The sequence below is a fragment of the Nicrophorus vespilloides genome, unplaced genomic scaffold (assembly GCF_001412225.1).
Source record: "Nicrophorus vespilloides isolate i.1.1-1 unplaced genomic scaffold, Nicve_v1.0, whole genome shotgun sequence".
In the NCBI taxonomy this organism is placed as follows: Eukaryota; Metazoa; Arthropoda; class Insecta; order Coleoptera; family Silphidae; genus Nicrophorus; species Nicrophorus vespilloides.
The window spans coordinates 40160-68123 of NW_017099553.1; the positions used below are offsets into that span (position 1 = coordinate 40160).

General features: G+C 34.6%; 1 protein-coding gene across 3 annotated transcripts; it reads left to right on the forward strand.

Moving 5' to 3' along the window:
* Window positions 1-167: 167 nt before the first annotated feature.
* LOC108564725 (formin-like protein CG32138) lies at window positions 168-27964 on the forward strand. 3 transcript variants are annotated; one of them, XM_017923823.1, is made up of 15 exons: window positions 168-366; window positions 529-806; window positions 12374-12457; window positions 22336-22422; window positions 23917-23996; window positions 24058-24382; window positions 24471-24719; window positions 24778-25291; window positions 25354-25655; window positions 25714-25924; window positions 25983-26275; window positions 26372-26651; window positions 26716-26987; window positions 27049-27171; window positions 27452-27964. In XM_017923823.1, the coding sequence occupies exons 2-15, from the start codon at window positions 618-620 to the stop codon at window positions 27662-27664; spliced, it is 3222 nt and encodes a 1073-aa protein (XP_017779312.1). In that variant the 5' UTR covers window positions 168-366; window positions 529-617; the 3' UTR covers window positions 27665-27964. The 3 variants fall into 3 exon arrangements, with proteins under 3 accessions (XP_017779312.1, XP_017779311.1, XP_017779314.1); XM_017923822.1 differs by having other exon boundaries at window positions 168-806; XM_017923825.1 differs by having other exon boundaries at window positions 170-806; window positions 27049-27162.

Sequence of the window (27964 nt, forward strand, 5' to 3'; positions counted from 1 at the left end):
AATTGAAATTGTTCTTCTTGGTGTTACCATGAAGCCATTGATACATAGCTTGTTTTAGGATAGGTGAAGCTTCTGGATTATAGGTGCCAGTAGAGGTACCGTTGGTGATGGTCGATGGTTAAGACGGTGCGCACGCAACAGCAGGCCCCTCCGATTTCAAACAATCCATCCGCTATGTGCCTTCCTCTATTAACTGTTTGTTGGTTTGTCATCTATAGAGAGCGAAGCGTGCGTTCGTCGTGTCGCCCCGTGAAACATGTCGTAAACCTGTTGCATTTTCATCGGATTACCAGCAGAAGCAATTAGAACAAAGACCGTGCGAAATGCCAGGATTCGAGTGTGCCGTGCAAATTACCAGTTGGCCAGGTTGTGTTTCAAATTAGTTTTCTGCGTGGTTTTGTTTATGCCTCGCAACCACTCTTCTGCATTCATCCCTATTCCCCTCGTTTTTGTTGTTATTGTTGTCGTCTTCAACACTTTTCCCGAATACGAAAGCCTACAATTAGTTTTTTCCATTTTCTGCTTCAGTTTGTTGTTTGCACACTCTCATAAAGTAGAGTCAAGTTTTTCGGATACGAATATACACATTCACGCACACTAAAGAGTGCGAATGAAAGATGGGATTACCACTGTCCAAGTCGGAACCAGCACCCCAACAACAACAGCTCAACACCACGCAACAAAGTCAGATTCATGACAAGCCGGAAAGTGCGCTTAGCAAACACCATGCCAGACAAGCGAGCATCAGGAAGAAGCAGCCCATGCCCGATGCAGATGAACTGGAGAAGAGATTCACCAGAGTTCTCGTAAGTCCATTCACACATCCATCCTACGTACGCAATCAAGACCTCTGATACCACCTAATTTACTCTAATCATAACCAATTTACTTCTAGCAAACAATTAGTGAACTTCGCATGTACATAGAAATATGAACCCTAATTAGAATGGATAAATCCAATAGCATTCATAAAAATATGCACGAAAACGACAACCTATCATCACTTGATCCAATAAGTTACAAACGCTTATATCAATATTGATAGAAACAGAAATAATTAGAATTACTCATAGGTCTAATTATCAGTCTGTCACGGATGTGCTGCGTTTTAAATTTCACGCATTGGTATTATTCATAGTAATTAATTGTGTTTTTCGAATATTCGATCATATTGGAATTATTTCTTTATACCTGTATTTCCATAAGCTTTTACAAAACTTTATATTTCGTCCTTTCTACTGAAAGAAACCGAGAAATACAATCGGAGCGCTGTGGCAATTGAATGAGAATCGTTGTGTTTATAAATACCATCACTCGAAGAGACAAACAAACAAAAACGAATTTTTAATTTGTATAAAGGAAGCTAAGATTGAATGCGGGGAAGTTCATCATTCTTAATTAACGTCACGAACTGTTACAATGTAATTTATATACTAAAGTATTTTATTTTAGATTTTTTAAAAACTCTCATTGATTTAGAAAATAGCTAAAAGAGTGAATATTAACTTATGTAAATGGATAATATGCTCGGTAAGGAGTTCTATTTGAACGTTGTTGATGATTTAAACATGTCTCTTTCGTCGAGTTATTAAAGTCGCAGAATGTGTGTAATGTTTTTTTTTTTCGTCGTCCTTGGTGGTAACGTTGATGAAATACAATATTTTAATGAACGCGTAAGTGTGCAGTTGCAATAAATTCTAGCATTACCCAGTTCAACCTATTCCATGTGTGACACACGTATGAGCAATAAAACCGCGAACGCGCGTTTTATTTACATTCATAGATATATATCCATCATCAATCTCCAATGAAAATATAATCACCGTGGACTTTCCATTAGATCTAATAAATCTATTTACTTTTTTCGATTAGATAACTATCGATATCTTAGCTATAATCAGAGACTGGATAAAATGTCTGTTAGTACTTGCAGTTCTTACAAGAACAATTTTGCATATCTGGAGGTTCGGTATTCTTTACCAAGTGAAATATACGTGGTTCGTTGGCAATCTTATCTCAGGCTTTACGATATATAATAATTCAGGGAATGGCAATAATTGCGTTCGATAGATATCGGGACGCAATTAATATATACTCTGGAAGGCATTCGAGTGGATTGGAATGCGTTATCACGAGGGAAATGGAGAAAAAAAAAAGGAGAATACTAGAGCTGATCTCTAAACCAGGCGGTTCGGTTCGAAAGCCGACTGAAATATCCATTAACTGAATTCATTTAACAACAAAAAAGAAGAGGAAGGACGTGCATGTATTTACGTAACCTCGACAATACGGTTTATATTTTAGTCTTACGTAAATTTGAACCAGATTTGCGCAAATTAAAAAGCCTGACGTAATTCGACGAAATTATTTTCTTTGGCGTTCGAAGGACAATCCGATTTGAACTGTTTAAGAAATTAATTGGACACGGTTTTGCATTAATGGAAGCAATAATTGTTGGAATGGAATCAATCATCCGGCGAGAATGTTCGTAAATCTTTTTTTTATTCTTGTAATTATAGCAGGTTTAATTATTTTTTTTCTTATTGTTATTTTCGCTCTTCGTTTGCAATTATTAATGAACCTGAGGGCATTAACAGTTTCATTCATCTTCTGCTCGTGAGGGGCGAAGAATAAAAGTGTTCTCTCAGAGGTTGCCAATAAATGGAAGTAATAATCATAACTCGATGGAGGAATGCGAGTTGCTGCGAATTAATGCGCCTTTTGATATGCATGAGAATCGGAGCTCCTCTCGAGGAGGAGAGTCGTTACGGACGGATCGCGTTGTTGTTAACATCTACCAAAAGGGGGGGAAGAAACAAACCTACGTATACAATCAAGGGTATTAAAACGGCTCATGTTGGAGAGAAGATATGTAGTGTGTGTGTGTGTATGTCGTGTAGAGCAAGGAACTGGTGAGAGGGAGAGAAAGAGAGGATGAGAAGAATGGGAAAAAACGAGGCTTTTATTTGTGGGTTTGGTTTGATATACTGAGGCTAGACAGGGTGGGGCCCCACGGCATGTACAAAAGTGCATCGCACCTAGGCAAGGTAAAACTCGTAAAACGTTTCCAATTCCATGCCCTTTCTGCGTACACTTCGAGCACTAAAAAAAAAGAGTAAAAAAAAATAAAAGATGTACACATTTATTTATCCTGCCTTCGCTCACTCTTGATAATTTTCATTTGAACCGGAGCCGAATTGGTCGGGCTTTCATCTAAGCCGAAACCATGATCTTTATTAGCCATAAAATTAATTTATTTAAAAGAAACACACACGCACTTCGGAATGTCGATGACTTGAGCTGCGGTACGCTCAGTTTCTATTAAATTTCATCACAAATTAAGTAGCTTCTTCACAAAATTTATGAATGAATTCGTATATTTGCATAGGAACCTCAATTAAAACATAATCAAATAAAGTAGATGTTTGCTTTTACTATTGTTCGGAAAATTGGTCAATAAATAAACGAGAATTTGTGTATTTACAATTAAAACATACTTAACTAAATAAACAACATTAATATTCTTACAATATTTATTAGAAAAAGGAAAATACACTTTTAATAATTATTGTAACTTTTAATAAGTAGTGGAAACTGTTATTAATCGTCCCAATCTTTTAGAGTATGTAAATATTTCTATTTGTGTTAATATTGATCAATTCTGTTTATTGCTTAGCAAATAATAAGTTCATATATTTTATTACTTATTTGATTTGTGACTCGTAGAAAAAGTAACATCAAAATTCCAAATAAATAAAGAGAATTTTGTATATTTGTAGTAGAAATTCAATTAAATCATAATTATATGTTTATAAAATTACATAAGCAAATGATAAAAGCTAAATTTTCAAAAAGAATGAAGCCAAAATTGTCTTATTTAGAATACTAAAGAAGCAAATATTCAGATAATACTTTCAGAAAGAAAAATTTTCTTGTTTGGTACACATAGGCAACAAATAGAAGACACATTTTTAGGAATAATATAATTTAACTGTTTCTTGTACGATTCCAATATTCTCTTAAGAATTCTATGAATATTTGGTATACTAAACATAAATACAGAATTAAAGGCAACATTGTCTTTGTTATAAACGCTACAATTTTAGGAATAATATAATTTAACAGTTTTTTCGTTCGATTCTGAAACTGAATATTCTTTAAAAAATACTGAATAATTCTATAAATATTTTGTGTAGTGTGCAAGCAACAAGTGAAAACTAAGGTTTTCAAGATTAATACTGAAATCTATGTATATTTGAACAGGCAAATGTTTAAAGAAGAAAAGATAATTGAAGGCAAATAAATCAAATTGTCTTATTTGATTTTTAGGAATAATATAAAATATTTTTTGTACGATTTTGTTGTGCTAAAGAGGCACAATTGGCAATATTGGCAGAATTTATACTAAATAATCCTATGTATTTTTGGAATATTGATCAGGAAAGAAGGATACAGATTTGAATGCAAAATAGTTTTATTTGAGTTATTGACTAAATAAAAGTCTAAGTTTTAGTGTCAATATAAAAGATTTTAATAGTTTTTTTTTTATGAGAATCTAATATTCTTTAAGAAATATTCTATGAATATTTGGTGTACTGAACAAGCAACAAGAGAAGGCTAAATTTCAGGGAATAATACTAAATAATCCAATGTATATATTGAATATTTTCACGAAGAATATAGAAATAAAGGCAAAATTGTCTTGCCAGGCTAACGAAAATAAATGAAAACTTTTAGCGACCGGAAGTCGGGGTCCGGAACATCTGCGTTGCGGCCGCTGAACCAAGCAGAAGCCAAAACCAACGAATGAACGTCTCTCCCAGGAAAATAACGAAAATGAATGTGTCCGTCCGAATTGGTTAGCAGTAGTAGTATAGCAACGCTGGAAATGCCGGTATTTAAGTGAAAGTGCCGGGCATTAGCCAAACGAAATTGGTTTAGTTAGTTGGATCGGATAGGGGTGCCCCGCTATTTTCGTTCGGGATTACGCCGAGCCGCACTAATTTTAGAGGAGAGCCCTATCGCCAACTAAAATAGCCAGAATCTAAACAAAGAGAGCAGAAATACCCATAAATTATTTCCGTGGAGAGAACGAAGGGGGAGCGGATATTTATTTCGTGCCCAATAATGTCTTCCAGACGCCGCCAGCATTGTCACTTTGTCTCTTCTTTCACTTCTGGGATGGATTGACAACCTACCACAACTGGAAACAATGCGCATTCACGAAAATCCTTCGACGCACTTCGAATCTTGCTCGCATCTCGTTCGCATTAAAATAATGGGAGCAATTACGTAATCTTGTACGATTCATAAACTTATGTGCACCGAGAAAAGTATACAATAATTTCATATTCACAACTGCTTGACGAAAGAAATCTATTTCACTCGAGAAACATGTATTTGCATTTAGAAATCGTGATAATCAGCATTATTATTGACACAAAATAATAATTGGTAATAATTATGTGAGAATAATTGCGAGTGCAACAAATCAAATCGAATTCTGCAAAACATCTAAATTCTCGATTCAGATGCAGCTGTGTTTTCACCTATGCACTTGGTATAATCGTGTTCTCAGTTTAGTAGAAGCGGAATGCTGTTTATACATTTAAAGTACTACTTTGATAATAAGACTATTCCATAAGCAATACTACAAATTGCGACCATAAATTTGGAGTTCTCCATTACCATAGCTCTTAACGCAGATGCTTATGTCTTTGAAATGAATCTATTTTAGCTTTTCTAGTTGTAATGTATATAGTAGACAAAGAAAATCCATCCATTATTAATAGAAATGAACTACAATTGAATACTATAAATTACTTATGAAATTGGATAATATTAATTTAGTGTTTATCCTAACACTGATAATAATAGCTACTTTCATAAAACTATTGTTTTAGCTTTTTCAGGGTATATCGTAGACAAAGGAATTTCAGCTTTAATTACTAAATACTAATATTTTGTCAAAATAAATTACTTATGAAATTAATGTTAACCTCGACCTAGTATTTTTAATTCAATCCTTAATTTTGGTATTTCCCATTACTGTAGCTCTAGTTAATTTTAAGTTATACAGTGAAACCACGCTTTACAAGCACCTCGCATAACGAGCAAAATGAATTGCAAGAAAAGCGACATTTCGCATAACGAGTGACGATAAGACGAGACGTCCCGGATTGCGCGCCTGCTACATCATTTTTAAAACTTGTGTACATATATTATGTGTATTTTTTAATATGTTTCACTATACGATTAAAAATCCGGATATTGTTGGAACGGATTAACGAGTTTAAGCGAGGTTCCACTGTATATATATTTCAGCTTTGACAATGTTTATCGTAAACAATGAAACTCTAGTTATTATGAACTAATATGTGGAATGAGATGATAATGGAAAACCTCGACCTAGTATTTAATTCAATTAATATTTAGTATAGATGTAGTGTTTCATGCAGGTATTATAAATCAATAAATATATCCACTTAAACAGAGTACAAAGAAATGACTTTTGCTTTAGGTACAAAGTACGATTTTATATGAGTTTGGTAACACACGAAACTTTTGAATTTAAATAGGTTTTAACATTTTAAACTTATAAAATATTTAATACAAGTTAATATGAATGAATTTTCTACAATTATAGACTTACTTTTCAGAGATTGATTAATAACTGAATAACTGAATTTTAGTATGAATTAATTTGAGAATTGCACACCTTCTGGTGTTGTTTGCTTTTCATTTTAGAGATTTTAATGATAAGTGTAATTTACGTATTTAACAAAGAAAACATGCGAAACGGCGAAGAGATTCTTGTGCAACTTCCTACAGCTGCGCTGGGCGTCAAATAAGGAAATGGCACGTAATAAAAAGTTGTTTTGCGTATCTTTTAAGTAAATTGATACAATCTTAGGTGATGAAACAGAGAGCTCTCTTAGTTATTTAAATTGTATTATCGAAATTTTTATTCACAACTTGGAAGAATTGAGTTTTCAGCAGGAGGAAACGTCGTCAGCAGCAGCTCTAGTTGCGGTCTGAGCGATAAAAACGAAAAACTGTGATTGTTGTGGTCGCAAAAATTAGAAAGTGAACGGTTCTCGACGGGACGAAATATCGCCATTATTACTCACGGCTTTCGCAAAACGGCGGTTACGTAATGACATCAGAAGAAGGAAAAAAAAGAATAACAACAAAACAAAATGTTAATAAGTGTCGGAAGAGGTGAGTCATCGAGGAGGCGCCCGATGGTGATGTCGGATCGAAACACGGAGAGACATTTTATGGGAGATGATTCCAAAATAATATTGTGTAAAGGTTATACCTATTCCAGTGGGTCTGTTTCCGGTTGCTGGCGTCACATCCGGCGCGAACCTGTGGCTCGCCGCGACAATCGAATAAATTACGAAACGCATGGCATACATGATCCGAATAATGCCGTTCCGACCTCCGTTCGTTCCTTTCGTTTCCAACAAAACCAACCCCCGTTCTGTTCTGTTTCCACTCCCCCGTCATACATCCAATCTAATGCGAGACGTGACCAACAGTAATAATGTTGTTAAATGTCCGCTTCCTGTTCCTTCCGTGTTACCAAAACGGCAGCAAACTATGTTCGTCCATGTGTGTGGTCTCCGCTAGAAAGTGTACCGTAATGAAAATAATAATTAATGTTCCGAATTTGGTGCTTGTTTCTTTTTACATTTCAATCTTCATTTAATTGTAGTTACGCTCAACGTGTTTACACTATATTTTTAACTCGGAGACCCACTTTTGTAAATGTCTTAACATTTAACAAAACGAGACCAGTTATAAATAATCGTTCAACTCTCGCGACAAAGAAAAGTACTGATCTCGACTCGTACCTCTTAGATCAAAAAGCTCGAATATTGAAGCTTCTGAAGAGATATAATTGGCTACCTGATGCTAACCGCTAACCCGAGCGCCGGTATATCGACCTCTCCGGATAAACAACGAGATTCCATTATATTGCATGAAATTGAAACGAGGTTGTCTCTTTTTATTTCTTGGCCTTTGATAAGTAACGGAGTGCGCAAGAATTTGATACGTTTAAGATGTGAATACTGATGAAAACTCGTTTCGGGGAGGGAAAGGATCGTTAATCCCCTTTAATTACTGCTGAGTGAAATAGAATACAGCGTGCAGCTGGCGCTTTCCGAATCCTATATGTCTCTCATTATTACTTTTTTTTTCATCTCACTCGATTCATATTTTATCGCAATGTTTATTAACAGAACGTATTTAGTCTCCTCGTAAATTTTGCTAATTTTCAAGGCACTCACTGGGTCTTTAAACTTTAATAACTAGATTTAGGATGCTGTCGTGCATTAATAATAGTTGAGAGTTATTTTCGCTTCGCGGTTGCGAAGAGAGAGGAGGAAAATGGAAATAATTCGCAACGGAAGACTCGGCCAGTCTCCAAAGAGAGTCCTAACCTACACAAAGCGCTCGTTCCTTGGATCAGGTCATCGCGTGGGCTAGAAGAACTATCTGAAAAGATGCCACTTTCTTTGTTCACTCGCAGATTTGCTTCCTGCTGTGATTATAAAGTTTAATGAAAAAGTACTGTTCACGTCGCATGCTTATCTGTATTTTGTTCAGTGGGCGTTGCTTTTGGAGATACCTAGATTTTTTTTGGGTGTGAATAGGTCACAAGGTTTTATGAGCTCAGCAAATCTCGGGTTTTACTATTCCCTCCCGAGAATTGATATTTCATCGTCCTTCCCGGTATACAAACCTCGATCTCGTTGCTATATCATCATCAATCGCAATGGAAAAAGACATCTTATTTCCCTTTTACGGCTAATAAAACTGCGCTTCGCGATCCTTCGCGGCTTGAAACACTTTTTGCATTTTTGATTAGACGTTTACAGTTGGAGGAAGAGGTGTATACAACACACACAATCCTTACAAACGAATTGCAACCATCAATTCCTCATTCCTTTCGCAAATTGATATCCACTATAAATCTAGGAATATTAACATTTTCGAGCTCTGTTTTCTGTTATACAACTTTCCCGAATTCTCTCCTCGCTTGATTATCTTCCAGCAGCAGCCACAACAAAAACCGTTGCTTTTATGCTATGACTAATTGCTTCTTTTCGGGATGTATCCGAATACATTGTTGTCCTTCTTCGCTGTTAACGAAGGAAACAAAAAACACCTTGAAGTTTTAAAAAAATATGTGTCGAATGAATTCACTCGATTCAAAAAATATGTAAGTGGAAAAGTAATCGGGCGAGCGAAAATGAATAAAAATAGTTCAAGGTCCTTGGTATTTATCATCGCTGTTGGTTGCACAGTAGTAGTCAGTCTACTCCGTGATGGGAATAATCATAATCGACAAACCGATTGCTCGTTTCAATTTACCGAATTCCGAAAGTCATATTATTTGATCATCTCGATGGTAGAGTCATGAATCAAATAATAATTAGGTGAAATGCAATTAAAAGCTGGTTTTTTTAATGATTCGAGAACAGTAATTTATTTAGTTGGAACTGGTGAAAGTCTATTTTATATTGCAATATGTAATTTGTATGTGTATGATTTACCTGAAGGAGTGAAGCAATAACATGGAATCAAGTAAATAAAATATAATTTGCATCCCACTTGTAAGATTTAATAGGTAGATCAAGTACAGTGAAATATCTAAGTTTGCATCTAGATTGAAGATTAACCTGGAAAGATCACGTTTATGAAATGAAATGGGAGCAAAATTGTTATACGTATTAGACGGAAACTAATTATTGAGTATTCAGTCATAACATTTGAAAAAAAAGATTTATAATTATAGAGGTTCCCTGCTTAATTCATTTTGGTGTACTTGTATACAGTCATGCCTTGATTAACGATCCTGTTCCAAGCTTCCCACGACGTATCTTTTATTACATACAAACTGAAATATGATTTTATAGTTGATTGTTTGTGCTTTTTTCTCATTCATTTAACAATTAACCTATATGGAGTTAAAGCTTAACAATAACACATCTTCAGAAATCACAATCTTTTTTACTAGAAATATATATTTTTTTTCAAATCTTCGTTTGTTGACATTCTTTTCAGCACGAACTTTAATTTCATCTTCATATTCTTTGTCTCTGTTCCTAAAAAGGATTTTCTAAATATTCCACTGAAAAATCATTATCATCTTCTGCATTCAATGATGTTCTAACATCATCTTCATCTATATTTTGTATATTAGAATAAAATTAAGAAGCAGATTTATAAATGCACATCAATTACTTCAAACCCTTAAGTCACAGATTGAAGATCTTCTTTACCTATTACCCCTTTTGATTTTAAAGGGAGAAAAAGGTAGGTTCTTGCAAAAGACAGCCTGCCTTCTCATGTGAAGCTTTAGACATTTTCAATGCTTTGACAATATTTTAATTGTTATGCGTTTTCCTTACCCACAAGAATTAAATAATGGTCCTTGGTCCAAATTGAGCCAACAAAATTGTTTAAAATACATTTGAATCAGTTTAATACACTATTGATTAAGTAGACATGAATTTCCTTGACAATATAAAAATTTAACAAACTTTCAAATTTGTATTTATGTAGTAAACAAATTTATTGAATATTTACACTAAACATATTGTAAATAAAAATCAATGAACATTACAAGTAATTAGAATAAATTGTTCTATGAAAAAAAAAATTGGGGGACACTGGTTCCCCACCCATCAAGCAGAACCAGTGAAGTATGCACCGCAATTGAAACGATTATTAGCGACTTCCTCTTGTGCAGACGGAGAAAAATATTTGGCATTCAAAGGAGTCCATTGTAAATATCAATTGCGAGAGTGAATATAGTTTTTTATACATTCATTTCGGCGAAGTGCACAATGATTTAATTTCCATACACTTACGTTTTCATCCACACAACGATGCTTACAGTTTTCTGGCTCACAAAAGCGCTTGCACGCTCATTTTTTTTTCATATATTTTTGGTTTTGGTCAAAGCCGAAAGGTTGGGGTTGTAATTATAGATATACACACACACACACACCTACCCCTATTTAGGCAGACGGCGTGACAGACAGCAGTTTCGAGAGGGCGTCAAACCGCCACCCTCGATGTCAGTTTAACCCCCATAATAAACGCGTTGCACCCCATTAATCGCTGTTTAACCCACATAGACACATGCACAATGCTACACTTAAATAGATGTGGAAGGTGCGGAGCGGTGGAGAAACGTTCGCTGAAAATCCTCTGGAGCGAACGGTGGTAATTGCACTTTTTTTTCCATTCGAGTCGTTGCGTGAGCCAACAAAATTAAAGCTCCGACAAATTGCATTACGAACACTGTTATTTTCGTTGGAAAAAAAATGTATGCTCTCTCCGCATTTACAATTTAACCGATTACTTGCCACACTCTGTATATCTTCGTACGAGCAAATCGCACCATTACAAACGATACACCAGTTCTAATACCGTCCAATTACATTGGCCGAAGTCTACCTTGAAGTTAAGTACACGTTTCGATATAATTCACACTTACACAATAACATTACGTATGGATGGATACGTTTAAATATGCATTGATACTCAACAAACAATATTCCGCAATTCAAACTAAAGATTTGTATGATCAAAGTTCACTGCTCTGTGACAAGCTTAGTTTTCCAATGAAAATTCGATTCGAAAACGCCGCGAGTTTCCACGTCTGTCTACTAATTACGTACGTAACACATATTAATCATTTCACATAAGTGAATTTTAAGCCGTCCTAACTAGAATACTAATTAATTCGAACTGTACCATCGGCATTGACCAGTAAACCAATCGGATGATGATGCATAATGCAACAATTACGCCTTCTCTCTTTATACTTTTTTAATCCATTCTATATACTTTACATTTTCCTCTTTTGCGTCGATTATTTTATATAATTTCCAAGAATGCGGATGATGTAATGCGTGACGAAAACGAAACTAGTATAAGTGGGATGTAACCAAAACAATTTACAAGTTTTTCAAGATCCACTATAATCAAACCAGTTGAAAACTTGAAAGAGATTAACATTATTTGTTGCAATAATTCAATGACAAATTTCCCTAATGACTTTTTAATTGTGTAACTCGACCCATGATAACTTGATTGCTTATATAAATATTTACTTTGTTCTTCCTCTGTGTGCACGATTCTACGCGTTATCCGCGCTTTTCAAACACTCCGGGTATATTTAGAACGTTCGCCTTCAAAACTTGATAGTTTTATTATTCTTCGGACGAAGCGAAAGTGGAATTTTAAATTTAAACTATTCAACTTATATTCAACATCAAAAGAAATTGTTACATTTTTAATGAATAATTTATATAACACGATTATATTTTTTTTGTTTGTTTGCTTACAGGCTTCCATGGATTTGCCTCCAGACAAAGCGAAGCTTCTCAAGAATTATGACTTCGAGAAAAAATGGGACATTATATGCGACCAAGTAAGTACATCTTTCAATTAAATTACCTTTTCACAGCTTGACAATCATTAAGAATCCGAGAAATTCGAATACCTTCTAATTAAATCGCGGTTAATTGGAGCCGCTGAGAAGCATTATCAGCTTTTCTCGTGATAAATGCTAACTGTACGTAGCTAACGGAACAGTTACAGTCGACCGCTAGGATGCGAGAAGGACTAAAAAAGGTAGAGGAGAAGTTTCAGCGCGTTTAGCAAAAAGAGACAACTTTGATGCAATTGTAATAATAACAATACGAACATCGCATGTCAGATTCTATTATTTACGGACGTTACTTTCATGTTATTTTCTGTACAAATACCAACGAATGTAAAAGTAATAATAGAAGAGAAAAACGTGATTTGCTAAACGACGTACACGATATTTTCTTATTGCTATATTTATGAATGTCGTGCTTTATATTATCCACACGTGATTGGAATTTAAACTAGAAAGGAATTTAAATTTCCATACATTTTTCTTTCGATACAAAATTTATGTTATTATTATTTCTTAAAATATTTTATTCTATACTTTATAAACAACGGTTCTAAACCTATGCATCGTGTCCCAAAATTATTACGAAATGACAGCTGTAATGTGTCAAACCAAGTGATTGGTGAAATACTCTCAGAATAATCACAAATTATTATTTCTTTATAACATCGTTTCTCATCCTATGCGTCTTATGCCAAAATTGTCGTAAATTGACAGCTGTCACTATGTGTCAAACCAAGTAATTGGTGAAATACTCTCAGAATAATCACAGTTCAGAAAAAATATTTATGTTATTATTATTATTTCATGGAATAATTTATTCTATACTTTATAACAGCGTTTCTATACGTATGCGTCTTGTTCCAACATTGTTGCGAAATAACAGCTGTTACTATGTGTCAAACCAAATAATTGGTGAAATACTCTCATAATAATCACAGTTCAGAAACAATATTTATGTTATTATTATTTCTTGGAATATTTTATTCTATACTTTATAACAGCGTTTCTAAACCTATGCGTCTTGTACCAAAATTGTCGCGAAATGACAGTTGTCACTATGTGTCAAACCAAGTAATTGGTGAAATACTCTCAGAATAATCACAGTTCAGAAACAATATTTATGTTATTATTATTTCTTGGAATATTTTATTCTATACTTTATAACAAAATTTCTATACCTATGCGTCTTGTCCCAAAATTTTCGCGAAATGACAGGTGTCACTATGTGTCAAACCGAGTAATTGGTGAAATACTCAGCAATTGGGACTCAGTACAACTACAAACAAATATGTTGGATCGCAAGTAAAAAGAAGTTGAGAAATGCTGCTTTATAATACAATAATTTTTCCTTGTACATGCTATTTGCTTATTACTATAATTAATAATATCATGAATTGTATTACTTATTACTCCTGATTAAAATCTAACTAAAAACTAATGTATATAACTCCATAAATTTTCATGTCAGAAATAATTTTTATGTTTTATAAGAAGGAATATATTTGTATATTGATACTTTGTTTAATGCACAAACATTGTAATTGCGGTGCAACGTACGATAATAATCGAACCAAAATAATTATTTATTGTTCAAACAAGAAAATACATGTATTTATTGTAATAATAATTAAAGTAGGCTTTATTTAGTACATAAATAAAATATGTATTCAAGGGACTTATAATAAATAATATTTGTTTAGATCAGAGCTTTTACTACCTTTTGTTTCACGACATACTTGATTATACTAAAGCATTTAAATTACTATGATAATAATTTTCGTAAACGTAATATGCATTGAATTTCTATTGAAAATAATATATTTTTTTTCTTAACGCGTTTTCTCACGGCACTCCGGTTGAAAATCGCTGGTTTAGACTATCAAAACATGCATTTGAATGCATTTTTGGATAGTTTATTTAACTGAAATTATGAATAACGCTGCACGTAGGAAATGTTGTAGCGATGATGATATTGGGTCAATATCCTGTGGAGAAAACTCGAGCATTAGTTGCGATAACATTCATGGTGTGATGGATGTGCCATAAGGGCAGTTCAAGTGCCGTCCACGATGAAAGTGGCTTAGCAAGCGCTATTAAGCCATTAAAAGAAGTGCATCGTTTTACCTTCCGTTCATTTTTTTTATCGCCGCATTACCATTAGAATTAAACTTAAAACTCTTTAACGACCCATTCCTGAAACACGTTTGATCTTTCGCGCAACTACATCAAAAACCAAAAAAAAATATGTTTTTCCTGATTGAATGAAATCAATTAAATTCGCATTTAAACATGCTTTTCAAAAAAAGCAGTGAATTAGCCAGTCGTTGCTCCGAAAGTGTAGAATTTCGATGTGGAACAGCCGCATGTAATCTGTATTAAATCTTCATTGTTTCTGAGTTGAATTACAACAGCGATGATCATCGGCTCGCTGCGCTCAGGATAAATAGAGCGTGGCGCAGAGTCTTCGATCATGGCATTTCCACATATTATTATTGTTGTTGTTTACAAAACACGAGCGAAACATGCATGTACGATCCCGATGTAGTACATCTGTAATGCCGCATCGGACCGGTGTCTAACGGTGGTTCTCTGATTAGATAGAATGGATATCGATGCATGACTATCTGTCTCTATTAAAGGCACTCATTTCTGCATATGCATGAAGCGCGCACTCCACGTTGCCATTTAAGCTACAAAACCAGCAATAATCGAACACAAATAACCAATAGGTCAAGAACAAAATACAATGATAAACACCGTGTTTAATATGAATCAACAGAAGCTACTTTATAATACAATAACTTGAAATACAAGTAAAAATAAAGCGGAATGTCCATGTTTTATCTAAATTAAAAGTGATAAAAATAAACGTATGTAATTAGAAAATTGTATTTTTAGCACCGTTGATTTATAGCAGCAAGAAATTAACAGTTTTAATTTAATTAAAATAACCAGGAGCTGAGAACCTTAATTAAATTGTATATGAATTATAGCTTGAGTTGTTCTTGGCCATTAGACTCAGACAACGTTTACATAATTAATGACCATAACACGAATTACAAATAATAAACACGAGGATTTGGAAAAATTAAACAAACAACAACATGAAAAAAAATAGTTTATCGTTGTCTGTGTTTAATGCGAGCTTTCTAAATCCGATCCGGCTAATGCACGAAATATTTAGTACGTAGAAGTGAATGAATGTGACCTCAATCAATTTAAGAAGAACAATATTATTTGTTTTCGAAAAATGGTTTTTATTTTGAAACTCAAGCATTTCGCTTAACGAGCAAAATAAATTGTAAGAAAAATGATTCGCTTAACAAGCGAAGTTTCGCATAACGAGTGACAAGGAGAAGAGAAGTCCCTGATTGTGTACCTGGTACATGATTTTTAAAACTTGTATATTTTTTAAATATTAACCATCTACAATTTTTGTTGTCATCTTTGTTTATAGCGGACTAAACTTTGCAAATATGATGTGTGTTTGTTGTTAAAGCAAAACAAAAATGTATTGTGTCCAACCATTATAGTATATAAACAAAATATATAAGCTATTTTATATAAACACAATATTAAAACTATAAAGAGACCCGCGCCAATCGATCGATACAAGTAATATAAACAAATGATGTCATGCGTAAACTGACTCGTTTTCCCATTCACACACAGGGTGAACTATGAATGGGAAAACAGTTCCTCCTGTTAGTAGTAATTCTAGTTGCATCTTTGTGTATTACCAAACTTATGTTCGAACATGTTATTTATGATTTTTTGTGCAAAATTTAAGAACTAAAATAACCATAGATATGAAAAGCAAAATTACTAAAAAACGAGACCAAGTTATATTTTTTTTCGTATAGAACGCATTATCGCATTTTACATTAGTTTATATGGGGAAAATTGTTTAACTATACGAGTAACATCCGAAAATTTTGAAACGAATTATGCTTGTTAAGCGAGATTCCACTATAGTTGTTTATTTATATAATAGTTCCTGGAAATCTTGAGTGTTTGTATCTGCTGTATTTAGAATACAATAACTGCCGTTCATTCATTCATGTATTCAAAGTAGTGAATTCGTTGAATTGTGCCGAATGATGCAAATAGCGATAATACTACTCATAATAATGATCATTAAGTTAAGTTAATATTTCCCCTTTTGTGCCATTACTGTAAAAAAAACACTTATCACGTCGTTCAACGCAGTTAGTTTTTGCCGCCGTTATCAGCGGGGAAATTTAAAGGAAGAAGCTAATTTCTTGGTAACGATCCAATAATAATTACATATCTCTCTTGTTGTTTGCTGCATCCACAATAGTGATCTTTCTATGGAGAGCGAGGTTATCGACACGTGGACGAGGCCCCGACTCTGAGACCCAAGCGAAAGATAAATGAAGCCCGTTGTTACAAATATGCTTTCCGTAGATTATTCTATATCAATGTTTGTTTGCATTTAAATCCGAAATTATTGAAGCTATAATTGTGCGATTCATCGACTTTAAATAGCAGCAGAAGAAAGAACATTCGGTTGGTTGGTTGGTTGAAGAAAGACGATCCTTCTTCGGTGGGTCATCAACATTTCAATTCGGTTAGATGCCCATGGTTCGAGTCGTCCTTGGGTTAAAAATAGCACCACTTTATTATCATCATTTACCTGCCTAGAAGAAGAACAAGTTCGAAAATTGCACACTCGCATCCAATCGCATTCGCATTCTTCCTAAACCCGACTATTTTCGCGCCGATGAGACGAGCCGATATGTACATTCATTGCATAAGCATTCCTCCAGCTTGTAATTCACTGAATTTGCGCACACCAACAAAGAGCAATTTCGCAACGTCCCATTAATCTCGCGAAGAGCGTTTAAATTATTTATTTATTTATTTTTACATAAAAATCTCCGAAAACAAGTAAAATTAAACAGTGTATGGCAATGATCCTGTTTCGCTCTCTGGCCAATTTCGAAATTGCCGGAACCGAGAGGAAATCACGATTAAAATATCTCGTTTGTCGGTTGTGAAAAAAAAAAATAATGATTAATTCAATTGTGTCTCTGCAAAGAGCGCAGGATATGTCACAAGTATCTAAAATAATTAAATAATCATACAAGTATCACTTTTCATTTCTTCGCATTCTGTACAAAAAAAAACAATTAAATAATAATTTATAGCAACAACCGTTGTGTTACTTTTCTTTTACTTCGAGCAGAAACAATAGCTATAATTATATCATGAAAATAAATTTAATACGTTTGTATGTATGTTCGTCACATAACATAAGTATTACCATACATTTGTTAATTGTTGTACAAATCGTGTTCTCGTGATTTCAATTATCAAATTTTCTCCTATGGAATCTCGACAAGAACGTTTTTTTTTTCTTCTCCAAATTGATTGTGTGATGATGTAATCGGAGACCACCTATCTTACAAAACGAATCTTCGTTACATTCGAGCCACGCACGTTCAATTAATTGGACGCAAAAACAAAGCCAACGAATCAATTTTATTACACTACCGCGAGATTTTAGTATCCTTGCAGATTAAATTGTAAATACGGCGGTTCGGCGTATCTTCACGAAATGCCTACAAGTAAACGTTTTATTGAATTAATTCGAACTGCTGCTTGGGTGGTAAACTACGGCAATAAAATCGCCTATTATGTATAAAGCCGTTATGGTTCTGGACATTTGCGTATGCCGAGTTGATGTCATCGACTCGAAATAAACTGTTTATTCTATTTTACTACGAACGACATGAATATTCAAAAAAACTGTTTGTTTGTTTGTCATGATGCTCATTATTATTTCATTGATTGCTTTGGTGTGTTTGTAACATCAATCCGATGTTGTTTTCGCATCTGCCTTTGTGAATCGTCGTTATCAAGAGACTAATTCATCAACTGTGAGTCATCAAATTCGCTTCGCAGACTTCAGTCTGATCACATTCTTTTCCGGGTAAAGCGTATTTTGTCTCGATATTAACTGAGACTGCTTGTTTTTGTATATATGAGAGAGATTCGTCGGGATGCTTCGTGTTTATTGTGAGACAATTCCAACAGCTGAGTGGAATATCCTTGAGGAACGGAGTCACACAAAGTGACCTTTAGTTTGGACTTATATCTACCACATATTTCTGATACCAACTCGTATTACATACCAGACATTTATTATACATATTGGAATACGAAGCGTACAATAGAATTTTTGTTATTGAAATTCGTGTTCAATTAAACCTTGAACACAGTTTTCAGTTTGATGGATAAAGTGAGATTCGGTTCTCATTAATTGCCCTGTAGCAGACGACGAACTTTCTTGACCCGAGATTGTATCCCTTGATGATTCATTCCAGGAAATTATAAAACGCGACGTACTCTTTGAGTCATTTAATGAAAGAAACGAGTAATAATATTACTACGGTCGCAAATTGAATTCATTTAATTAAATTTGCGGTAGAATACGAGAAAAAAATGTTGGAGGCAACTAGTTTCATGTTTGTGTGTTTACGATTTAATTAAAGTCGAGTAGTTTCGCGCACGCTAAATATTCTAATTATTTTGATTACACTCGGCTTGAAGCATTAATGCGTTTTGTCAACGCTCGAAGAGGGAACATACTTCTTGTCTGCATGAGGACGTATTTTATGAATACCAGTTTTCACGCAAGCAGACTGAGAGAGAGGAGGAGGAAAAAAGTTTCCGAAGTATGCGACCCATGAGGATAATAACAGATATGTATGATATTTACATGGTAATCGCACCATAAGATATATATATACATGCACGTACACTGAAATGCAATGCAACTAGAAAATCCAGTCGACTTTATCGTCTAATTTGTATGATAAAACTATTATTTATTGGTGGAGATAATGGTGGAGACGTTGGCTCGTTTCATTAGTTGAATTAGGTGTTGAAAAATTATTCAGAGTCCAACGTAATTTAGGGTCTAATAAACGAAACACCTTCGGCGCTTAACGAAAATGGTAAAACTCATGAAAATTAACATATTTAGTAGTAGAAACGGTTGAAAAATTAGTGTTTTTCATTTGAATAAAATCTGGAGCATCGTGCATGCCTTTTAAATACACATTAAATAAGATAATTATCGAATTTATTCAAATTAGAAATTAATTACTGTATTTAAAGTATTTTGAAACAAATTCTTCAAGAAAATAGAAGTTTTAAAGAAGAAGATAAGAAAGTAAGTTTATAGAATAAAATTTAGAAGGAAACTTCATTTAGAACATAGTAATTACTAAGTTTTTGAAACAATATTTTCAGAATAATGCAAATCTATAAGAAAATTTCACTAATATAAATGTATTTGTTAATTAGTATATAATAAATTGATTGCAAGTTTTCATTACAGACAGTTAATTATTTCGAAACTAATCTTACAGAAATATACAAATCTATAAGAAAACTTCACCAAGTACAAAATATTATATAAAAATGTATTTGTTAATTGTAAATAATAAATTCATTGCAAGTTTTATTCATGCAGTTATATATTTTCGAAACTAATCTTCAGAAATATACAAATCTATAAGAAAATTCACCAAGTACAAAATATTCTATATGTATTTGTTAATTGGCAAATAATAACTTTATTGCAAGTTTTTATTATATGCAGTTAACATACAAATCTATAAGAAAATTTCACCTAGTACAAAATATTATATAAAAATGTATTTGTTAATTAGTAAATAATAAATTCATTGCAAGTTTTTATTGCATGCAGTTAATATATTTCGAAACTAATCTTTCAGAAATATACAAATCTATAAGAAAACTTCACCAAGTACAAAATATTATCTAAAAATGTATTTGTTAATTGGTAAATAATAACTTTATTGCAAGTTTTTATTATATGCAGTTAACATACAAATCTATAAGAAAATTTCACTAGTACAAAATATTATATAAAAATGCATTTGTTAATTAGTATAATAATAAATTGATTGCAAGTTTTCATTACAGACAGTTAATTATTTCGAAACTAATCTTACAGAAATATACAAATCTATAAGAAAATATCACCAAGTACAAAATATTCTATGAAAATGTATTTGTTAATTGGTAAATAATAACTTTATTGCAAGTTTTTATTATATGCAGTTAACATATAAATCTATAAGAAAATTTCACTTAGTACAAAATATTATATAAAAATGCATTTGTTAATTAGTAAATAATAAATTGATTGCAAGTTTTCATTGCAGCCAGTTAATTATTTCGAAACTAATCTTACAGAAATATACAAATCTATAAGAAAATATCACCAAGTACAAAATATTCTATGAAAATGTATTTGTTAATTGGTAAATAATAACATTATTGCAAGTTTTATTATATGCAGTTAACATACAAATCTATAAGAAAATTTCACCTAGTACAAAATATTATATAAAAAGAAAATGCAATCTTTCAGAAATATACAAATCTATATGAAAATGTGTTTGTGAATTACTCAACAATAATAAATTACATGATTGTAAGTTTCTATTACATACAGTTAACATATTTTAAAATAAATCTTTCAGAAATCTATAAATTTATATGAAAACACAATATGAAATAAAAGTTTAAATGTATATTTTACATAGTTTCATATTCGTAAAGATAAACTAGAACAAATTATTGAAAAGAAGTATTGTTTTATAAGTAGTTTTATTAATTAGAATTTCTACGATTTGGCGAATGTTATTGAAACGAAGTATTTGTAAATAAATATTATCATTTACGAAATGACAAAAAAATTGTTTGTGTGCTAAACAGAAATGATTATAAAAAATTTGCTTGCACTCACATGGAATTTCCCCATTGAACAGCTTTACAGAATTAAACCGGATGTCTTATCCGCTCAATTCATATTTATAGATTATATTCATATTGGCATATGTAACGGTTTATCGACGTAATGCAGATAAATCGAACCAGTTTCATCGAAATAAAGTAAATATTTTTGTGGACGTATCAAACAATGCGGTGCAGTCGCTGTAAATTGCGTAACACAACGATTCAGTGCTTCCCACTAATAACTGACTTATCGTAAATATGCTTGCTTTTGTAGTAAACAGATAGATATATAGATAGTATTGTAATAGTAATACTTTATAAATCGGATTTACTTTTGTGTATTCAGAGGACGTACAGAGTATTAAGTACTCGCGTGTATATATCAAATGTATATGGACACATTGATGATATCATGAAGGAAAAAGTTGCATGACTCAATGCTGTTTATCGTACAGGATTTTATATGCCGCCGGCTCATTGTGTGTCATGATAAGGGCTTCCAAATAAATAAATATATGTGATTAAAAAAAATAAACAGCAACAATTTTAGCGCTGATTTGCGAAGAGCCTCGAAATATTCGTGAATCATTTCCATTTCACACGGATAATTTATGTGTGCTCCGAAACCGGTTTCCATACGTAATATTCTTTAATACAATATATGTATTTTTTTTTCATCCTTCGAATTCCTCGTGCATGTGCATCATCGTCAGCATCATCGTCTATACATCTTCGTCACATTTTTCTTCATTTTCGTTCGTTCCAACCTCCTCCGCTTCTCGTGCGCGCTCCTCCACGTATATGAGACGACAACGCACATGGGTGTAAGAGAAATGGAGATGATTTATGCAATACGTGCAATGACTGTCTCATTACTCACGTATGGAAAGTCGTGCAGAGTTCTCGGGTGGAGATGGAGGAGGAGGAGGAAATTACACGGCTCGCGGATTACGAAACTCTCTCTCTTGCAAGTCGCGGATTTTCAGTTACGAAAAGAGACCGAATTGAGAAAATAATAATCATTGCAAATCATTCTTTCTTTAATTCTTCGTTTATTTTTGCAGGAAATGGTTCATGCCAAAGATCCGCCTTCTCATTACCTGAACAAACTGAGGACGTACCTGGATCCGAAAGCTTCGAGGAGTCATAGGGTAAGAGTAATAAAATTAATGCCGCATCATCGGTTTGGAATATAAATAAATATATGTGATATTTTATAAATGCTTTTGCTCAATATTGAAATGACACATCTGCAAGCAAGATGTACTTTGTAAGAATGGTAGGATGCAGAAGAAAAAAATATGACGAAGAAACAGTGAGTGTGTGTGTGTGAGAGTCGGATGGGATGAGATGAGATGATGGTTGGTCCGGTACAGAAGCAGCAGCAGCCGGGATAATCGTGAAGCAAGCAGTGTTTACTGTTTTATTTATCTAAGGACATCGAACTGAATAAATAACACATAGAGAAAGAGAGGAAGAGGCAAAGAGCTATCTACTTTATGATCGTATATAAAAGACGTCCAGCGTAAAACATATGTTTCTAACTACCATGGATAAATATATACATGCTGCAGTAGTAGTGGGCATTCACTGAAATTAAATGTGAAAGGGCTAAGCTCCTTTGTCTCGTACTCCTCTTCCTGTTTCTTTTTATTTCTTCCTCATTACACTAAAACTACCATTTGAATAATAGATTATTATTATACGTCTTCTCAAAACGATTATATTAAATGCATTAAAATTAATTAATCTGCATTGCAAAGATAAATCCACAATGTGATTAATTTAATTAAAATGATTGATTAATTTAATTAATTAAATATTAGTAATTATCTAGTAAAATGTGATTGTAGTTATTATTGCGTTCCGTTGTTCTCGAGACGTGAAGTATTAATAGGTGTATTTCAGCATTAAAATGCCACTGCACGTTGCCTACTTAATAAACACTGTTAAAGTTTATATAGTCTCATAAAAGACGACACGTGAATGAAATAGGTAAACGCCGAAACCATCGGCCGCACGTAAAACGCCGATTAGAAGAGATTAAATTCAATTTTCTAATTTACCATCATCGTCATCGGCGGTGCTTCAGCATCCATCGTCGATGGGAAACAGCAGCCCGCGCTGAAAGCTTCACGGAATAAATGAATGCATTTATTATTAGCGATGCACTTAACATTTCAATTGAAGAGTGGAAAGAGGAAGCTTAATATTATTAAAAGAAAACCGCACTACTGCGTCCTCTATAATTATCGTACTTTATTTGTCACTGGAAAGTTCCATAAAATTATGATATAAATATATCTGCTTTTTCCCTGTAATTGATAGGTTCTTGTTTTGTTTTTATTTAAAGGGACATGTGGTTTTGTAGATTGTGGGAATAATGCTTGGTTGTTGCGTTCTGAGTAGAAGACGTATTTTGTAGTAGTTATAAATTAAATCAGATTTTTTTTTTGTAAATTTAATACAATTTGAAATATTTATTAATTGGTCGTTAGAGGCGGATTCATCTCCTAATGCGATTTAATGATGAGAGCCTTATACGGCGCATCGTTAATGAATATTAATTTGAAGTATTTGGAATGGTTTCATTTGGAGGAAGTCCTAATACGTTCATAACTCTATAAATTGCTCGTCTCTTGCAGAAACGAAAGATGGTCGGTGAATCAACATCAACGCAGGTTCTCAGAGATTTAGAGATATCGTTACGCACTAACCATATAGAGTAAGTTGTTTCGCTGGACGCACTTGCGTTCCGATGGATTATTTTTATTCTTCTTGTTTAGATGGGTGAGGGAGTTCTTGGATGGTGAGAATCTGGGTTTGGACGTGCTTATAGATTACCTGAACTTCCGGTTAGGCATGATGAGGCACGAGCAACGCATCGCGGAGTTCCGGTCCGAATCTGAGGAGCAACTGAATCACACCAATAACACGACAATTACCACGATGGACCGGACGTACAACGGATACATCCGTCCTCCTTTGGACGTCACGGACAGTCCGAGCATCAAGCGACGCTCCAAGCATGTCGCCAAATTGAATATGGGAGAATCGAAAGACGACATCCACGTTTGCATAATGTGCATGAGAGCCATCATGAACAATAAAGTGAGTACTACCTCCGGTGTACTTTTATTATGATTGTGTAATTGTGCGTGTGTGTGGGGCACCAATTGATCGGCCGATTTTTCCACAGTACGGCTTTAACATGGTTATACAACACAGGGAAGCGATCAACTGCATCTCACTGAGCTTGATCCACAAGAGCCTGAGGACGAAGGCTCTGGTTCTGGAACTGCTGGCGGCCATCTGCCTGGTCAAAGGAGGCCACGAGATTATCCTGTCCGCTTTCGACAACTTCAAGGAAGTGCTGAAAGAGCGCTACAGGTTTGAAACGCTGATGGAATACTTCCTCAATCCGGAGCTGTTCCATATTGAATTCATGGTACGATCATAAACCTAAACACTGTTTATAATTAAACTAAATAATTTGATTGCTTTAGGTGGCCTGCATGCAATTTGTGAATATAGTCGTTCATTCGGTGGAAGATATGAACTTCAGAGTACATCTTCAATACGAATTCACCGCACTTAATTTGGATGACTACTTGGAGCGATTGCGACACACCGAAAGCGAGGAGCTTCAGGTGCAAATTTCCGCTTACCTCGACAACGTCTTCGACGTACATGCATTAGTTGAAGACAGCGAAACGAAGACGGCCGCCATCGAGAAGGTGGCGGAACTCGAAGACGAACTGGGCCAAGCTCACGATAGGCTTCAGGTGTTCGAACACGAAGCGCTTTCGAAGATTGGAGAGCTCGAAACGGAGCTCGTCCAGGTGAGGCAGGAACGGGAGGAACTCATGGAGCATCGAAGGCAGCGCGATGAGGAAGTCACGACACTCCGGAGAGTTGTACAGCAGCATCAGCAGGAATCTAAGAATAGGCAGTCGCTGCTGGAAAATAAAATCATGGAATTGGAAACGATAACGAAGAGTCTACCGAGAGGTTCGACGAGTAAGTTTTGTGGTTATCGCAATTTATTGCGGAGGCTTATTTCATCCTTTTCTGCATTCCAGTCGCCGGTTTATCAGATCTGCTGTTGCAAAATACGCCTCCGAGTTCGTCGAGCTCCACATCTACAACTACGCCTAGTACACCTGTGATACCTCCACCGCCGCCTCCGGCAGCTCCGGTAGCTCCACCGCCTCCTCCTTGTCCTCCCCCGCCGCCAATGAAGCAGTCAGCACCTTCCGGACCACCTCCTCCACCAGCCCCTGGCTTTATGCCTGCACCGGACGGCGCCATGACAATCAAACGGAAAGTTCAAACCAAACACAAACTTCCTACAATCAACTGGATTGCGCTGAAACCAACCCAGGTAACATCCAATCGAAATTACGTTACGAGCAATCGATTAAAATATATAAATCTTGTAGGTGAGGGGAACTATCTTTAACGACCTGGACGACGACAGGCTGCACAAGACAATCGATTTCATTGAATTCGAGGAACGCTTCAAGATTCGCAATGCCGGCGCTTTAACAAACGGCGCAAGCGAGCCGGATGGACTTAACACGATGCCTAGCAAAAGGTTTAAGAAACCGGAAAACGTTACGCTTCTGGAACACACCAGATTAAGGAATATAGGTACATATTCGTATTACGTAAACCATGCTTTGGTAACTTAATAAGTTGTTTATTTCAGCAATTTCCCGAAGAAAACTCGACATGCCCGTTGAAAAAGTGGTGAACGCCATCAACTTGTTGGACCTGAAACAACTATCGCTGGAGAACGTTGAGCTGTTGCAGCGGATGGTGCCGAGCGAACAAGAAGTGAAAGCTTACAAAGATTTCAATGCCGAGAAAAAGAGCCCCAGTCTGCTTACGGAGGAGGACAGGTTCCTTATGCAACTCGCCAAAGTCGAAAGAATCTCATCGAAATTATCGATTATGAGTTACATGGGCAACTTTTACGACAACATTCATTTAATCACACCTGTAAGTTCTTTATTCTACTTTACAAATTATGTTAATATTTATTTAAAACAAGAATTTCTTGTATATGACAGATAATTAAAATATTTTAAATTTCAGCAAACGAACGCAATCATTTCCGCGTCGAATTCCGTGAAGAACTCGAGAAAACTCCGATTGGTGCTTGAAGTGATCCTGGCTTTCGGAAACTACTTGAATAGCAGTAAACGCGGCCCCGCGTACGGCTTCAAATTGCAATCCCTCGACTCTCTTCTGGACACAAAATCGAGCGACAAGAAGATGTCTCTGTTGCACTACATCGTCGCGACCATAAGACAGAAATTCCCTGACTTGATGAACTTTGATTCGGAACTCACGTTCATAGAGAAAGCTGCAGTTGGTGAGGATTTTTGTTTGCTTTCATTTCGCACCTGCATGTTCTGAATATGTGATTTGTATTTCAGTTTCTCTTGAAAATATAATGACGGACGTTCAGGAGCTGGACAAAAACATGGATACAGTTCGGAAGGAGGCTGATCTTCGTGGAAAAATAAACTCGACGATCCTCAGGGATTTCTTGCAGAACTCCGAAGATAAGTTGAGGAAGCTGAGGAACGATTCGAAATCCGCACAAGACGCGTTCCGGGAATGCGTCGAATTCTTCGCAGAGTCCCCGAGGACAACGGACGCGAACAGCTTCTTCTCGCTGCTAGTTAGATTTGTGAAGGCATTCAAGGTAATTATTCTGTTGAAACCTCTAGCTACGTGCTTTAATAAAAAATACAATCTTTGAGCAGCATGCAGATCAGGAAAACGAAACTAGGAAGAGACTGGAAATGGCTGCGTTGAGTACATGCAAAGGGAACAACGTTGTGGTGGAGAGGAATAAGATAAACCAGAAGAAGCAACAGGTAAAAAAGGTTAATGGCTTTAAGTTACCTAGTTGATTTAATATGGACTTTTACTTACACAAAAAAAACAAACACTAACTGCAACTTCTACTACTACTTCTACTACAACACAAAAAACCCACCTCATCATCCTTCTTTTAACTACACTAATTTACCTTCTATAGGTAAGACCTATTCCACGTTTTTCTTATTTTTATACTTCAAATTTGAGTTTTCTTTTCGTTTATTTTTTTTTTTTGAACTAAATCAAATTAACTTATATACTGTTTTTGTCTCTGTTTTCTGCTAGGACGCTGTGATAAACGAATTGAAACACAAAGCGAGATTAGTGCATGAGAAAAAATTACTTCTACAGGATGAAGTGTATAACGGTGCTTTAGAAGATATTTTGTTAGGTTTGAAAAACGAGCCCTACCGAAGGGCGGACGCAGTGAGACGAAGCCAGAGGCGGCGCATAGATTATAACAGGCTCTCTAAAACGATGGAAGAAATAGATTTGTGATTTGGAGGACGAGACAAACCCCCCCTTCACCTATTATAATGTAAAAACGAAAGACGTGTAGGAAACCAAAATTAGCTTTAAGAATTCGGATGAGATAATATTAAAGAAGGAAATCGGTGCATATTTTTTTTAATATTATTTTATGAATCTATTAAGGTTGAATGGCAAATCTATATCATTATTATTATAATTAATATTTTTCAAGGCGCCTTAAACTCTTTTTAGATGGGCTGTTAAAACAAACATATATAAAAAGAATAGAAAAAAGAAAAACAATGCTTTAGCTGTGATAGATTTGTA

Bases quoted from the DNA above. Each gene is read 5' to 3' on its own strand.
- LOC108564725 (XM_017923822.1), top strand. From the start codon at position 618: ATGGGATTACCACTGTCCAAGTCGGAACCAGCACCCCAACAACAACAG. The intron at 25,925-25,982 runs GTACATATTCGT...TGTTTATTTCAG, and splicing joins CACCAGATTAAGGAATATAG to CAATTTCCCGAAGAAAACTC. The intron at 27,172-27,451 runs GTTAATGGCTTT...GTTTTCTGCTAG, and splicing joins AGAAGCAACAGGTAAAAAAG to GACGCTGTGATAAACGAATT.